Below are 15,212 nucleotides of genomic sequence, written 5' to 3'. Positions count from 1 at the left end.
CTAGGTCTTTGATGGTTCCATATAAATTTTATTATGATTTGTTCTAGTTCTGTGAAATATGTCCTGGGTAATTGGATAGGGATTGCATTAAATCTGTAGATTGCCTTGGGCATTGTGACCATTTTAACAATATTGATTCTTCCAATCCAAGAGCATGGGATATCTTTCCATTTTTTAAAGTCTTCTTTAATTTCCTTCATCAATGGTTTATAGTTTTCTGTGTATAATTCTTTCGCCTCCTTGGTTAGATTTATTCCCAGATATTTTATTACTTTGGGTGCTGTTTTAAAGGGGATTGTTTCTTTACTTTCTTTTTCTGTTGATTTATCGTTAGTGTAAAGAAAGGCAACTGATTTTTGAACATTAATTTTGTAACCTGCTACCTTGCTGAATTCTTCGATCAGCTCTAGTAGCTTTTGTGTGGACCTTTTAGGGTTTTCTATATATAGTAACATGTCATCAGCATATAATGACACTTTTACCTCTTCTTTTCCAATTTGGATCCCTTTTATTTCTTTCTCTTGCCTGATTGCTGTGGCTAGGACTTCCAGGACTATGTTGAATAGGAGTGGTGATAGTGGGCATCCTTGTCTTGTCCCAGATTTTAGTGGGAAGCTTTTGAGTTTTTCACCGTTGAGAACTATGCTGGCTATAGGTTTGTCATATATAGCTTTTATTATGTTGAGATATGTTCCCTCTATACCCACTTTGGCGAGAGTTTTTATCATAAATGGGTGTTGAATTTTATCAAATGCTTTTTCTGCATCGATTGAGATGATCATGTGGTTTTTGTCCTTTCTCTTGTTGATGTGATGTATTACATTGATTGATTTGCGTATGTTGAACCAGCCTTGTGTCCCTGGGATGAATCCCACTTGGTCATGATGTATAATCTTTTTTATGTGTTGTTGGATTCTATTTGCTAAAATTTTGGTGAGGATTTTGGCGTCTATGTTCATCAGTGATATTGGCCTATAATTCTCTTTTTTTGTAGTGTCTTTGCCTGGTTTTGGTATCAGGGTGATGGTGGCTTCATAGAATGAGTTTGGGAGTATTCCCTCCTTTTCAATCGTCTGGAAGAGTTTGAGAAGGACTGGTATGAGTTCTTCTTTGTATGTTTGGTAGAATTCCCCGGTGAAGCCATCCGGTCCTGGACTTTTATTTGTAGGGAGGTTTTTAATTGCTATTTCTGTTTCCTTTCTAGTGATCGGATTGTTCAAGTGTTCAGTTTCTTCTTGATTCAGTTTTGGTGGACAGTATGTTTCCAGAAACTTGTCCATCTCTTCTAGGTTATCCAGTTTGGTTCCATATAGTTTTTCATAATATTCTCATATGATATTCTTTATTTCTATTTTGTTTGTTGTAATTTCTCCATTTTCCTTTCTTATTTTGCTAATTTGTGCTCTCTCTTTTTTCTTCTTTGTGAGTTTGGCCAGAGGTTTGTCGATTTTATTTACTTTTTCAAAAAACCAGCTTTTGGTTTGGTTGATTTTTTCTATGGTGTTGTTAATCTCTATTGCATTTAATTCCTCTTTGATCTTTATTATTTCCTTCCTTCTGCTGCTTTTTGTTCTTCTTTTTCTAATTGATTCAGGTGGTGGGTTAACTTGTTTATTTGAGATTGTTCTTTTTTTTTGAGGAAGGCCTGTATCGCTATAAACTTCCCTCTTAGCACTGCCTTTGCTGTGTCCCATAGGTTTTGAGTGGTTGTGCTTTCATTATCATTTGTCTCAAGGTATTTTTTAATTTCAGCTTTGATTTCCTCATTGATCCATTGTTTTTTCAATAACATATTGTTTAATCTCCATGCTTTTCTTTTTTTCTCCTTTGTTTCTCTGTTGTTGATTTCCAGTTTCATGGCATTGTGGTCAGTAAAGATGCTTGAGATAATTTCTATCTTCTTAAATTTGTTGAGGTTTCTTTTGTGTCCAAGTACATGATCGATCCTGGAAAATGTTCCATGTGCACTTGAAAAGAATGTATATTCTATTTTTTGGGGGTGTAAAGCTCTGAAAATATCCACCAAATCTAGTTTTTCTATTGTAGTATTTAATTTCTCTGTTGCCTTGTTTATTTTCTGTCTGGAAGATCTGTCTAGTGATGTTAATGCAGTGTTAAAATCTCCAACTATGATTGTATTCCCATCAATATCCCCCTTTATCCCTGTTAGTAATTCTTGTATGTACTTAGGTGCTCCTATATTGGGTGCATATATATTAACGAGTGTAATATCTTCATCTTGTATCACTCCTTTAATCATTATAAAATGTCCTTCTTTATCTTTCTTCATGGCCTTTGTTTTAAAGTCTATTTTGTCTGAAATCAATACTGCAACACCTGCTTTTTTGGCTTTTCCATTTGCATGGAATATCCTTTTCCATCCTTTCACTCTCAATCTGTCTGTGTCCTTCTCCCTAAAGTGGGTCTCTTGTATGCAGCATATTGACGGTTCTTGCTTTATTATCCACTCTGCCACTCTTATGTCTTTTGACTGGAGCATTTAGTCCATTAACATTTACAGTAATTAATGATAGATGTGTGTTTATTGCCATTTTGAACTTATCTTTGCAGTTGAATTGGTATATCCTCTTTGTTCCTTCTTCCTTTTGTGGTTTGGTAATTTTCCTTTGTATTATCATGGATTTTATTTAATTTTTGTGACTCCCTTGTAAATTTTTGATTTGTGGTTACCCTTTTTTGTAAATCTATTAACCTATACTCATTTTTATTAAACTGATAATAACATGATCTCAAACCCATCCTACTGTTAAAAAAATTTAAAAAAGAAAGAAAAAAAATTCTATATTTCCCTGCCTCCCTCTCCCACTCTCAGTGATTTGTATGTCTTCTTTTATAATTTCGTGTTTTCTTTATTTGTAATTCATGAGTTATCACCTTTCCAGTTGTACGTTTCTCATTTCTGTAGCATCCTGCTGCTTTTCTATTTAGAATAGCCCTTTCAATATTTCTTTTAGCATGGGTTTAGTGTTGCTAAACTCCTGCAGCTTTTTTTTGTCTGTGAAACTCTTTATTTCTCCTTCTATCCTAAAGGATAGCCTTGCTGGATAAAGTATCCTAGGCTGCATCTTTTTTTCATTCAGGGCTTTGAATATATCTTGCCACTCCCTTCTGGCCTGTAGTGTTTTTGTAGAGAAATCAGTTGATAGCCTTATGGGGGTTCCCTTGTAATTCACTCTTTGCTTTTCTCTTGCTGCCTTTAGAATCATTTCTTTATCCTTTACTCTGGCCATCTTGATTATGATCTTGGTGTGGGTCTATTTGGGTTCTTCCTGTTTGGGACCCTCTGAGCTTCCTGTACTTGTATATCTGATTCCTTCTTTAAGTTTGGGAAGTTTTCAGTCATGATTTCTTCAAAAACCTTTTCAATCCCCTTTGATCCTTCTTCCCCTTCTGGGACCCCTATTACGCGAAGATTGGGATGCTTTATATTATCCCATAGGTCCCTTATGCTATTATCATTATTTTTTATTTGCTTATCTTGTAGTTCTTCTGAATGGGTGCTTTCTGTTGCCCTGTCTTCTAGATCACTAATTCGTTCCTCTGCATTAACTAGTCGGCTTTGCACAGCTGTTAGATCATTCCTCATCTCTGTCAATGAGTTTTCCCATTTTGCTTGGCTCTTCTTTATAGCTTCAATTTCATTTTTGACATATTTTATTTCTCTAAGCACTATCTCTTTTAATTCCTTCAGCAATTTGATCACTCCTTTTTTGAAATCTTGATCTAGTAGGCTATCGATGTCTATTTCATTGAGCTTTCTTTCAGGGGATTCCTCTTGTTCTTTTAATTGGGAAAGGTTTCTCTGCTTCTTCATCTTGCTCATACCTCTCTGGTACTGTGGTTTATGGAGTATCAGCTGTCTATTTTGGATCTTAAGGATTTTATCTATCTAATGCCTATTTAGGAATAGAACTTAGGAAAAAAAGAAAAAAAAGAAAAAAAGAAAAGAGAGAGAAAGATTTTTAAAAGAAGGGAGAAAGAGGGTTTGAAAACAGTGTATAATGAATAATAGAAGAGCGGGTTGAAGCAGAGTATTAATCGGGTGGAGACGTCCTTTTAAAACCTTTAAAAAAAAGGGGGGGTGGGGAGATGAATATATGTGTTTGAAGCCTGTGTCTAATCAATAACAGGACATCAAAACCCAAGAGAAATAGAAATGAATTAAGAAGTAAAAATTAAGAGAGTAATTGAAAATAGAACAGGTAAAAACACATTAAAAAAAAACAAAACAAAAACAAAAAAAAAAGGGGGGTTGTCGGTGTTCTCCTGGAGTCTGTGTGCTTTTAATGTGAAGTCCTTCTGTCTTCGTCCTGTTTTGGAAGCTCAGCTTGTTTTCATAGGCCCTCCGTTGGCGCCCTCTTCTGTGCTGCTCCCAGCACCTGTCGGCAAGCAGATCGCGCCTCCTCCTAACACGGGGTCAGATGCAGCTCTCCTCTGCTGCAGGCGGGCGGGTCACTGCCCCTCCGGATGCCGCAGTCAGATGTTGCAGACTGGCCAGGCAGGAGGGCGGGTCGTGCCCTCTCCCAGCACCTCCGTCAGGGGTTGTGTTCCTGCCCGACAGGCGGGGGGCCGCTCTCCCCCTGCCTGCGCCGCTGGTAGCTCCGCTGCTCTGTGCGGCTGCGCGCTCTGCGCCGGCGCTCCGCCCCGGCCGGCGCTCCGCCCCGGCCAGCGCTCCGCCCTGGTCGCGCTCCGCGGGTGGGCTCGGGGAAGACCGAGGGGCAGCCTCGTCCCTGCTCCGAGCCAAGACCCAGCTGCTTGTTTGTCTTTGTGGAGCAAGTTCTCTGGGGAACCAGAATGGAAGGATCCTATCTGCCCCGGCTGTAGGCCCGTCTCAGTCTGGCCCTTGAGGCTGCTAAGCCCTTCGGTGCGGACGCAGGTTTCGCCTCTGCCCCCGCCTGGGTGCTCAGCGCCGGAGAACATGGCGGCTCTGCCTGGGCCCCGCCCCTCTTCCCCTGAAAAGTTTCCGCGGGTTTTCAGAGATGGGGGTATGCACCCTTCCCCTGAGAGCACATCAACCTTGCTGTTTTATGGAGGGCCCAGGTTGTTCTGTCCTGTACACCCACAGCCACGGCGCCCAGCCCCTTGCAGTCCCCCGGAGCTGCCTCCGTGCAGCCGCCCCCGTCCTGCGCCCGGCTTGTGCAGCCTGGCCCTGCCCGCCGCTGCCGGCCCGCGTCTCAGGCTGGGTGTCAGGGGGAGGCTCTGTGCCCGTTTAACTTAGTTCTGTCAGACAAGGGCTGCTCTGTACAGATTCGAGTCTTGGAGGCTCCCCCTCCGTCCCACTGGCCTCTCAATTGGAGAGGGGAGACCCAGCGAGCGAGCGCCAGTCCTCCTTTGCCTTTCCCTCCCCGCGGGACCCGTCCCGAGCTGCTTTGCCTTTTGTTCTTTCTTTTTTCCTTTTCTCCTACCAGATTTTTGGTGTCTTTATCTTTTGAAGAGGGCGATGATCTGTTGGAGTTCCGCAGGTGCTCTGGTTGGCTGAGTGGGTCTGTAGATGTGGGTCTTGGTGTATTTGTGGGAGAGGGTGACTTAACAAGCGTCCTTCTACTCCGCCATCTTGCCCGGAAGTCCCTAAAGTATTCTTGAATTAGGTAAAAAGCTCTTTTCTGGTGCCCCTGGGCTTTCTTCAGACCTTAGTAGGGAAAGTCTATAGGTCTCAGCTTCTAATATCTCCTAGGGAAGAAATTGTGTAAGATTATTTAGACTGTCATTTTAAGAAGTGCTTTTCTGTGCTTATGTGCTTGTCAGTCACAGCTTGGGGAAGAAGCTTGAGTTCGCTTGGTTGTATCTTAGTTCGTTCACTTATTTATGGAACAGTCACAGAGCACCCACTGTCTGTCAGTCATTCTGCTTGGGTGCTGGGTGTACAACTTATTGCATCAGCACCAAATGGGAAATCAGTTTATCTGTCTTAGTCATCCAGGAAATACGTTTCCCTAAATTTGTATCTAGTCAGATTTCATTCTTTCCCATATTTGACATGTTTTGTTTTCTTCTTTTTTAGCACTTCTGGCAAGGAGTCCATTATCGCTGGGCCTTTTTCATGGCCAGTGGTCCATACCTAGATGACATCGCAGAACTGGTGGATGCAGGAAAGGTATGTGTATTGCCAGGGCATCCCTTGTCATCTCGGTGACCTGCCCATCAAGCCTGGTCAGCAGGGCCTCTCCGGACAGAGGCAGGCTCGGTGAGTGCACCGCAGCCTCACATACCAAGTTTAAGTGCTGTGTTTTCTTGGCTCAGTCTCCATGGGAGTCAGACACAGACTTGCGTTTGAAGAAAGCTTAACCATCAGTGCACCCCCCTTGGTTTATAGATGAAGAGGCAGGCCTGAGAGCCTATGTGATTTTTCCCAAAGACACTTGGTTAGATGGTAGTGGAGCTGAGGTCTGCAGCTGGGCTGCTGCTTTTTCAGTCATGGTCCTGAAAAGAAGGCAGTTGCTGCACAAAGGTGGGGGTACACTTGTGAGTTTCCATAGAACTGCTTCTGGAGCTTCTTTAGTCCAAGGATGAGGCTGTGTGGAGGTAGGCAGATTTCCAGATGAGCAAGAACAAACACTGTGGAATTAAACCCCAGCAGAACTGGACTGGAAGTCATGGTCCGAGGTCTGGCTGTTCATTTGGTATAATAACATGGAGGGCAAATGAACGGTACATCTAAGAGGATCAGTGGGAAGGACATGGTCAGGATTGATGGTGATTTAGGTGGAGACCACCAGTTGGTGTTTCTGACTATGTGAGTCCATCCTGCAGGGGATTTTGTTGGGGAGGGAGGCTGCTCGCAGCCTGCTTGTCCCTCTCTGGGTGTTGAAAGGCCTCTTGCAATGCTGGAGGTTGAAAGACAGTCCTCAGCAACCACCTGCTTATTTGGATTCTTGATGTGTTTTTAACAGCCCAGATGTCCATCTCTGGAAGAATAACCCAGAAGGCAAACTCATATTCTGCTGCTGATATGTATGATTTTATTGAGAAATTATATGGAATTATAGGATGGAGAACCTTATACACCCTAGAGGGTTGCATGAGGTCATAGATAAATGATGAGGGTTGCATGAGGTCATAGATAAAATGATTGTCATTTTACAGATGAGGAAACTGGCTCGGAAGGAGAAGGGGACATGCCCAAGTTTGCAGAAGTGGGACCAGAACTCACACTTTCTGACCTCAGCCCTGTGCTTTCCCTCTCCACCATTAAGCTGTATTCTTGGTGCTTGAAGCTGATCTAGGACTTTAGCTTAGATTGTCTTGTCCTTGTCGTTTTACAGTGGGCAGGGAAAGGGGTTGGATTAGGGCCAGCATCACACCGCATGGTCCTTGCTAAGCCTTGTGGAAAGAGCCCCTTGAGATGGGTTTGCTGGTGCTTGCACCTGCCCCTTCTGGCCCACTCATCTTTACATTCTGTTTTGGAAAGGAATCTTTTTCAGAACTACTGGCTGCTTTTTGCGCATTTAGTTTTTTTATTCTGTAACAGCCAGGGATCTACAATAGAATATGGCCCACTACTGTTCCCCAGATATGTTGGTTCCAAGTTTGGGTGCCTTTTCTCAGACTTCTAAGGCTTAATGTGTCCTGGGTAGACAGGGGCTCAGCCTTGTTGTGCCTGGAAGTGAGTGCCTCTCGGTGGGATCCTCCCCATACTCCACAGGGATGCCTGCTTTATTTCTGGGAGGAAGGAAAAGAACTGTCAACAGGTAATTTGGCCCCTTGTCCTCCATAGTGCTGAATGTGGTTGGAGCCCCATCATTAGAGAAGTCCCTGTCCTGCAGAAGTCACCACCTGATTGTGCTTGTCCTGACGTCTGCTCCAGACTGTCCACATGCTTATCATTGCTCTTTTGTATTCAAAATATTGTGACTCTCTCTCTACCTGGAAATTACTATTTATGCAACAGAAAAGAGAGGCTACTTGTGTATATGTACCTGTTGAATTTGGTAGATAACTGGTAGAATGGCTAAAAGAGGACATGATAGAAATAAAGATGCCCTTGAAGTGCCCTTGAATGAGGGTGAGCGAGGAGATGTTCCTTTGGCTTTTGACTCTTTTCTCACCAGGGTTACTTAGGCTCGGGAGTCATTTCTGACAGAGAAGGGCTCTGGGACTGTGAGAGCTGATATGTGACGCTGGATGCCATGAAGCGGTCAGCTGTCTTGTGGTGCATCCTGCTTCTTTGTGCATGTGAGAGGTTGTTGCCTGTCTACACTGGAAAATGGGAAAGGCTGACAGATCTGCTTACAGACTGTGTAGTTAGATTGTTAAGTCGGATGAGGACATTGCAATTCCTCCAAGCTTCTGCTGAGTAATTAATGAATCTAATTCACAGGTAGAGGAGCTGTAGTTGTTTTTTTGGTAGTGTGAAGCCATGAACCAAAAGAGCCTACTCTTTTAAAATACTTGAAATTAGGTTTTTGAGTAAATAATACATTTATAAAGTTCAGAATCCAAAAGGTAGGGAAAGTTATTTGACAGAATCTTCCTTTGACTTCTGTCCCTCAGTCACTGGGATTCCCCTTGTCAGACAACCAGCATCACCAGCTCCTTGGCTGTCCCGGACATGTTTTCTGATTCAGTAGGGTGAAACAAAAGGATGATTCATAATTAGCACATTGAGTTTAATGGGTTTCTACTGAAATTGTGCCTTATTCCTGAGGTTTATTGGCATTTTCTTCTAAGCACAATACACATTTCCTGTTTTTATACTATTTAGCAAACTTTTTTTGGTGGGGAGTGGGAGGCACACAGCAAACACTGTATTCAGGCCGAACATCTGCCGCTGGTGAGCATGCTCAAAGATGAGAAACAGGAAACGTAGCACATGGCTAGTTTACTGTCCTCACCCTCCCCCCCTTTTTGAGGAGACAGAGGCCCTACAGATTGAATGTCACGTTCAGGGTCACACAGACAGGGCCCAGGTTTCTTGCCTTCTAGGACAGTTCCTTTCACCATCCTTTGCTGCCCTATTTAGGGATTGAGGCAGAAATAGGTACAAAATAAATCCTTCATACCACCTATCTTATTTTCTGCTTGCTTAGTCATCCAAACATGAAATAGGTGGAGTTTGAATTCCATCTACAAAATCCTCTTGTATTTCTCAGCATCTTTCAGGACCAAGAGGAGGTGGTAGGCCGGACTCTTTAGACCCTAGTCAGCTACTGATAAGAACGACTGTGTTTTGAGGGAAGGTATCCATACACACTTGCTTATACAAGCATGTATTAGTTTCCTACTGCTGCTGTAACAGATTACCATAAATTTAAATAACACAGAGGTTTTATTTCATAGTTCTGGAGGTCTGAGTCCAGGTATTATTTTATAGTTCTAGGTCAGCAGGTGGCGCTCCTTTGGTGGCAGGCTGTAGGGGAAAATCAGTTTCTGCACCTTCTCCATCTCCTAGAGGCCCCGTTTTCCTGACTCGTGGCCTCGTATCACTTTGGCCCCTGCTCCATCATCACATCTCCCTCTCTCACTAGCCCTCCTGCCTCCCTCTGATCATGACCCTGGGATTACACTGGGCCCACCTGGCTAATCCCCCCATCTCAAGATCCTGAACCAGATCACATCTGCCTTGTCAGTTGTCACATTCGCAGGTTTGAGGGATATGTGAACATCTTTGGGGACCATTATTCTGCCTACTACAACGTATAAAACATCTCAAAAGATAGAAAAGAAACTTGAAATATTGGTTGCCCCTGAGGAGGGGAACTGGATGGCTGGTGATCACATATGAGAGGGAGATTTTTGTCCCCTTTCAGCATATGTGAGTATTGAGTATGTGTATGCCCACATGTGTTCTTCATGTAATTATTAAGGCCATTTGAGTCCATAGGTCCTAGGTGAACAGCCAGGCTTCTTGGTTGAGCGATGATGTGGATATCTCAGCTTATTTATTTTAACCAGCATCAGAATAGTTCCTGTGTAACTTGTTTGAGTCTAACTCAGAACAGTTAGTGAGGGCTAGTGGGCACAGTGCTTCACCCAGTGGGCTGTGGAGAGATGCACTGGCCACTCGGCCACACTGAGTTACTCTCCTAAGCTGAGCTGTCCATCAGAACTTCCTGCAGTGATGGAAATGGTCTCCGTGTCTAATGTGGTAGCCACTAAGCCACACATGGCTATTAAAACACTTGAAACGTGACTATTGCAACTGAGGGGCCAATTTTTTTTTAAGGAGCTAAATTTTTTATTTTATTTACTTAATTAGTTTAAATGTAAATAGCCACATGTGGCTCGAGGCCACCATTTCGGACAGAGCAGCTTTAGAGAAGAAGTTAAGTTCTGAGGCAGATGATTTCCCAGATCCCTCCTGGGATGGTTGGGCCCTAGTTTTGCAATGAATTATATTCCCAAACTTTAAGCTCCTTATTTGCAACTGGATTGTTTTCTTCCCTAGGAAGAATGTCATGGTTAGGGACTAAACCTAAATCCCTCAGACACTAGGAGGGCGTTATCTTGCCAGATGTGGCAGGTACCTCATAGCCTTTGTGCTGCTGAAGTTTTTCAGATGCCGCTAAAATCGTTTCTGTGGGGAGACGCCAGCTGAGTTTCTCCCCTCACCTTTGGGCTGGAAGGAGTGCCTTTTCTCAGGGGAGCCTAGGGACAAGTCCTGAATGCTTCCAGAATGGGCATATTTACTCCCTTGGAGTGTACCCCACCTCCACCCTCTACCTCCCCTCTCACCACTGTCTTATGGTCTTGACTTTTCCGTCTGGGGCCAGGAAGTTCCAGAAATAGCAAGTCTGAGCAAAGGCAACCTCTCCCCTTTGTCTTCTTCATTTCTCTTTAGTTTACATCCTCTTCTTCCCCTTTCCCCAAGCTTGAAAATTCCCAGCTACTGCAGAGCTCAGGGTCATCTAGGAGGCAGTGCCGGAGTGGTGGTCCTACCGCCTCTGCCCTGGGGCCCTGGGCCTGTGCACAGGTGTGTGGACTGGGACTCATGCCAGGGGCCCGTAGGTCTCCCTGGGTCTCTGTCATCTGTCTCCTCACACTCCCGACCTTCTGAGATCAGTTTCTGTGCCCAGTGGAGCCTGAGACCAAGGTCTGGGAAGAGGTGGACAGACTCAGGCTTCCCTCCCCAAAACGCCCACAGGACCTGCGATGATGACAGCTGGGAGTCCAGGACCCTCACTCCAGCTCCTCTGCTAAAAGGAGCTGACCTTGAATTTAGCACTTCCCCATGTGCTTCAGTTTCCTGATCTATCCAGTGGTCTCTGCTCAGCGGTTTCCATCGCCTTAAAGCTTGTCTGTTCTCTGAGTCTCACGGGAGAGCAGGGATGGAGGGAGAGCCCTGCCTGCTGCCCTGCATGCCTGGGGCTGGCCTGGCCCCACTGGCGCTCTCGTGCTCCTGGGGTGAAGGGCTTCTTTCCTCTTCCCCCTCAGAGACAGGGAGGGATTCTGCCTCAGGGCCAAGGAGGCTGGCTCAGCGCCGGTGAGCTGCAGGATTCCGAGGCTGCGCTGGGGAGGTGGAGGTTCCTGTTGTCCCTGTTCTCACAGAAGTGGTGTCAGGCAGCAGGTGCCGAACCCTGGGGCCTGGCTCTACATAGCCTTGGTTTAGGAAAGGTGAGGCACGATCTGGGGAGCCCCAGTTGGGGTCCAAGACTGGAACGAAAGCTGCGAGCCCCATGCGGCCGTGTAGCTGGCAAGGGTGGTGTCGGGCCCACTGCTTTATACCAGGCTCCCCGTGCCGGGTGGGCTGCAGCAGTGTCATCACATAGTATCCCCACCTCCCGGGGAGTAACCTTTCTTTCCCCTCTCCGGGTTTTCACCCTGATCCCTTTGTCCATCACAAGCACGCATTCTGGGTCTGCTGTGCGGCTGTGCACAGACGCTGCCTCATTATCCCCTTAATCTCCGTTTGCTGTCACATAGTCAGCCAACGGTGGCATTTGCCTGCCTGTTAACTGAAAGCCTTTTCTGCCATTGTCACTTACGGGAAGAGCTGAATGCCCATTATGCCAGTCAGCCCTCTGGGATTAGTCGCCACAATAGGCCTGAGCAGCCAGATGAAAGTGTGCCATCCTGCGGGCTGCCTGTGTCATCAGTTCAGGGTCTGTGTCTGCGGGCAGGTTCTAAAGATGGGCCGGGGCAGTTCATTCTGGAGCGGGGCAGGTGGAGTCCCGGTTCCTCCGTGACCTCTGGAGGCTGCCACTGTGTTGTTCTTGTTCCTGGTGTCCAGCGCTCAGTGGATGTGATTGCCTCCTTTCTTCCCTTGGTTCTCTCTCCAGTGCCTGCTTCGTGTCCCTGCTCTGCATTCGTCCCTGGCACTTGAAGGCAGACACTTAGTCCCTGTGTAGTGGATGAGTATGTGCATGATACAAGTTAGGAACCCTAAGCATAAGGCAGAAGGCTGCAGTGATTCCTGCTCTGAAGTGTAGAAAACTCAGCTGAGAAGCTGATTTAAAATGCCTTGTCTCCACCCCACCCCTAGAGATTCTGATTTAGTTGCTCTAACAGGAGATCAAAGACTCTGCATTTTAAGCACGCATTCAGGTAATTTCTTTTCAGGTGATCAGCATCCAAAAAGCCATGTCCCAGTGTCTGGAAGGAGAGGGATAGGTTCAGGTTTCGGTGGGACGTGCAAGGAACAGCTCAGATGCATTCCAGTCTTTTACCAGACAAAGCAGTAGGTTTCCTTTAATAAGTCAGCTTAGACCTGTTCTGTTCACAGCCTTGAGCGAGGCTGAGGTCATGCTCAGCCTGCTAGGGAGTACCATGGTTACTAGTCAGCGATGCAGCCAGAGGTGCAGATGGGAGGGGGGCGTAGAGACCACACATCTGCCATCTCAGTGGCCTGGAGACTGGATCCCCAGCCGGCCTAGTTCCTTAGCACGAGGCAGGCCAGCCGAGATGCAGGCTGTGATAAATCATTATAATCTTTAGCTATCTTTCCCTCCCCTTAAGATTTTAGTAGATGTAGAAAGCAGCTGACGATACACGAGAGGCTTAGTGCATAGTGGTGAGAGCATGGGCTCTGGCACAGACTGCATCCTGCCTTAGCAGTTACGTGATGTTGACACACAGTGAGGAGCTGTTACTTTTATTATGAGCTCGTCGTGGTTTGTGGGTAAAAAGGAGAAGGGAGCATTAGGAGTCTGAGATGCAGGGCTGTGAAATTCGCGCAGCAGGAAGGCCCACCAGGTGCATCTGAACACAAGAGCACTCACTTCTTCCTCTTGTAAAAAGGAAAAGGGTCGCAAAGTGTAGGCTTAATCCTTCTGTCAGTGTGTCCCTGCCACAGAGCTGTGGGAGGCAGTCCACTGAAATACCCAGTGGAGAGTTACTGATTTCTGCCTGAAGTTTTGGAAAGGACATGTTCAGTTGGATTTGTGTGTGGGGAGAGAGGTTGCTAACTGGACCACGTTTCAAAAGGAGTTTGCTGGCAGCACTAATGATACAGTGAAAAGAACCAGCAACATTTGAGCCTTTATGAGCTGGCTGAGGCAGCATTCCTGTAAATTCTAACTAGCTGCTCTGCTGCTTAGCAAAGCCCCCGGGGCCGCCCCAGCCAGAGACGGGCCCAGAGAGCCCCAGAAGACACTTGCTCCCCAGTTACCTTATTGGTGTTCATCTAAGTGACATTTATTAAGCCTCCACTGCATGCCTTGCACTGCACTGGGTACAGGGGTTGCAAAAGGTGGCCTGTACCGCAGGTGCTCTGAGATTTGGTTGAGTAGATATGCCAAACATTTAGCAAATTAAAAAAAAAAAGCCCCTTTTCTGGGCACTGCCTGTGCAGGGCCCACGGGGATACATACAGCAAGAACCTGGGATGCCCCTTTGGCGGTGACCACGTGGGACAGGGTGGCTGAGATGTGTACTCAGCTGTAACAGGCAGTCTGTGAGGAGGGCCACTCAGCTCCGCAAGGAGAGAACATGCTGCAGACTTGCAGGGTCAGGCGGGTGGTGTGAGCCCGGGGCCGGCGCGCAGGGGAAGCTGCAGAGGAGAGGCACACGCGTACTAAGCTCGGACCCTGACAAGTAGTCCATTTTGGTAAAGCGTGGCGCCAGCCGAGGGCTGAGGTTGGGATGGTGGTGGCCTCTGGATGCCGGCCTTGGGAGCTGCTGAAGGGCGCTGCGTAGGAGAGTGACAGGACAGCTAGAGCGGGAGCAAGGCTGAGCCCGGCCGAGTTGGGCTGTGCGCACAGGAGCTGCAGGGGCGGGAGAAGCAGCGGCGTGGCCACCGTGGTGCCGCCGCCGTGAGCACCTGACCTGGGGACGCCACCCAGGCCCGAGACAGACCAGCCAGGGCTGACATCGTGAAGAAACTAATTACAGACGTCATCTGCCTTGGACGATGCAGGTTTCCTTACCCACTCGTCAACTTATTCTTGTGTTTTACAGATTCAGCCTGTTATTGAAAAGACCTTTCCTTTCTCTAAAGTTCCAGAAGCCTTCCTGAAGGTAGAGAGAGGACATGCACGAGGAAAGACCGTAATTAACGTTGTTTAAATAAATTCTCAGTTTGGTGACTGTTGGCTCCCTTATTTGGTGAGTGCCTGTGGGCCCCAGCTTTTTCCTAGCCATCCCTTTCCAGGTTAGGCTGTAAATTCCGTGATACAAGTTTAAAAAACACACACCTTTTTGCCAGTTATTTCCCGTCTTCTGATCCAAGCACAGAGACTGATTTTCCAGCCACACCCACACCTGGCCCTGCCCAGGGTGCTTTCTCATGTCGCCTGTCCTGACACAGCCACGCTCTCCTGTTTGCTGCGAGGTCCTCAGTGCCAGGTGCCAGGGATACAAAAGTAAGAACATGCTGTGAAAACATCCACACTGGGACTTTGTAAGTCAGTGAAAGGCGCCCGTTTTTTTTGCAAGCTGTTCTTTCACACCAGATTTGCAGACTGTCGTGGCACCTTCTGTTCTAATAGCTCAAACTCTGTTTTATCATTTTAGTATTTGTGAGAGATTAAAACTTCCAGTGCGTGGATGACAGCATGAAGAGCTTATTTAAAGCTAATTCCTTCTGAGATTCATGAATCAGTGAGCACATGTCAAAGTGGCCAAGGTCTCCTTTGATTTTTGTTCCTCTGCTCTGATGTGGTCGTAACAGCCGTCAGCACTCTGAGTCTAACAGCGTCATATATAAAAATCTGGCTGGTGATTTGGCTGTTTGCTCTCGTAGAAAATGAAAGATGATGTTAAAGTTTCTAACTTTTTAAAACCCTTACTTTCGCCTAAAGGCTAGGCCTCTTTCAACA

General features: G+C 46.2%; 1 protein-coding gene across 1 annotated transcript in view; it reads left to right on the top strand.

Moving 5' to 3' along the window:
* The window catches only part of RTN4IP1 (reticulon 4 interacting protein 1), a 49,700-nt gene extending 35,220 nt beyond the window's left edge, over positions 1-14,480 (top strand). The window contains exons 8-9 of the mRNA XM_006205623.4: positions 6,023-6,115; positions 14,353-14,480. Of these exons, the coding sequence (XP_006205685.1) occupies positions 6,023-6,115; positions 14,353-14,460 (201 nt within the window). The 3' untranslated portion in view covers positions 14,461-14,480. The remainder of the gene's footprint in view (positions 1-6,022; positions 6,116-14,352) is intronic.
* The last annotated feature ends 732 nt before the right edge of the window (positions 14,481-15,212 follow it).

Source organism: Vicugna pacos, chromosome 8, assembly GCF_048564905.1.
Source record: "Vicugna pacos chromosome 8, VicPac4, whole genome shotgun sequence".
Lineage (NCBI taxonomy): Eukaryota > Metazoa > Chordata > Mammalia > Artiodactyla > Camelidae > Vicugna > Vicugna pacos.
This window is presented reverse-complemented; position numbering and strand designations above follow the sequence as displayed.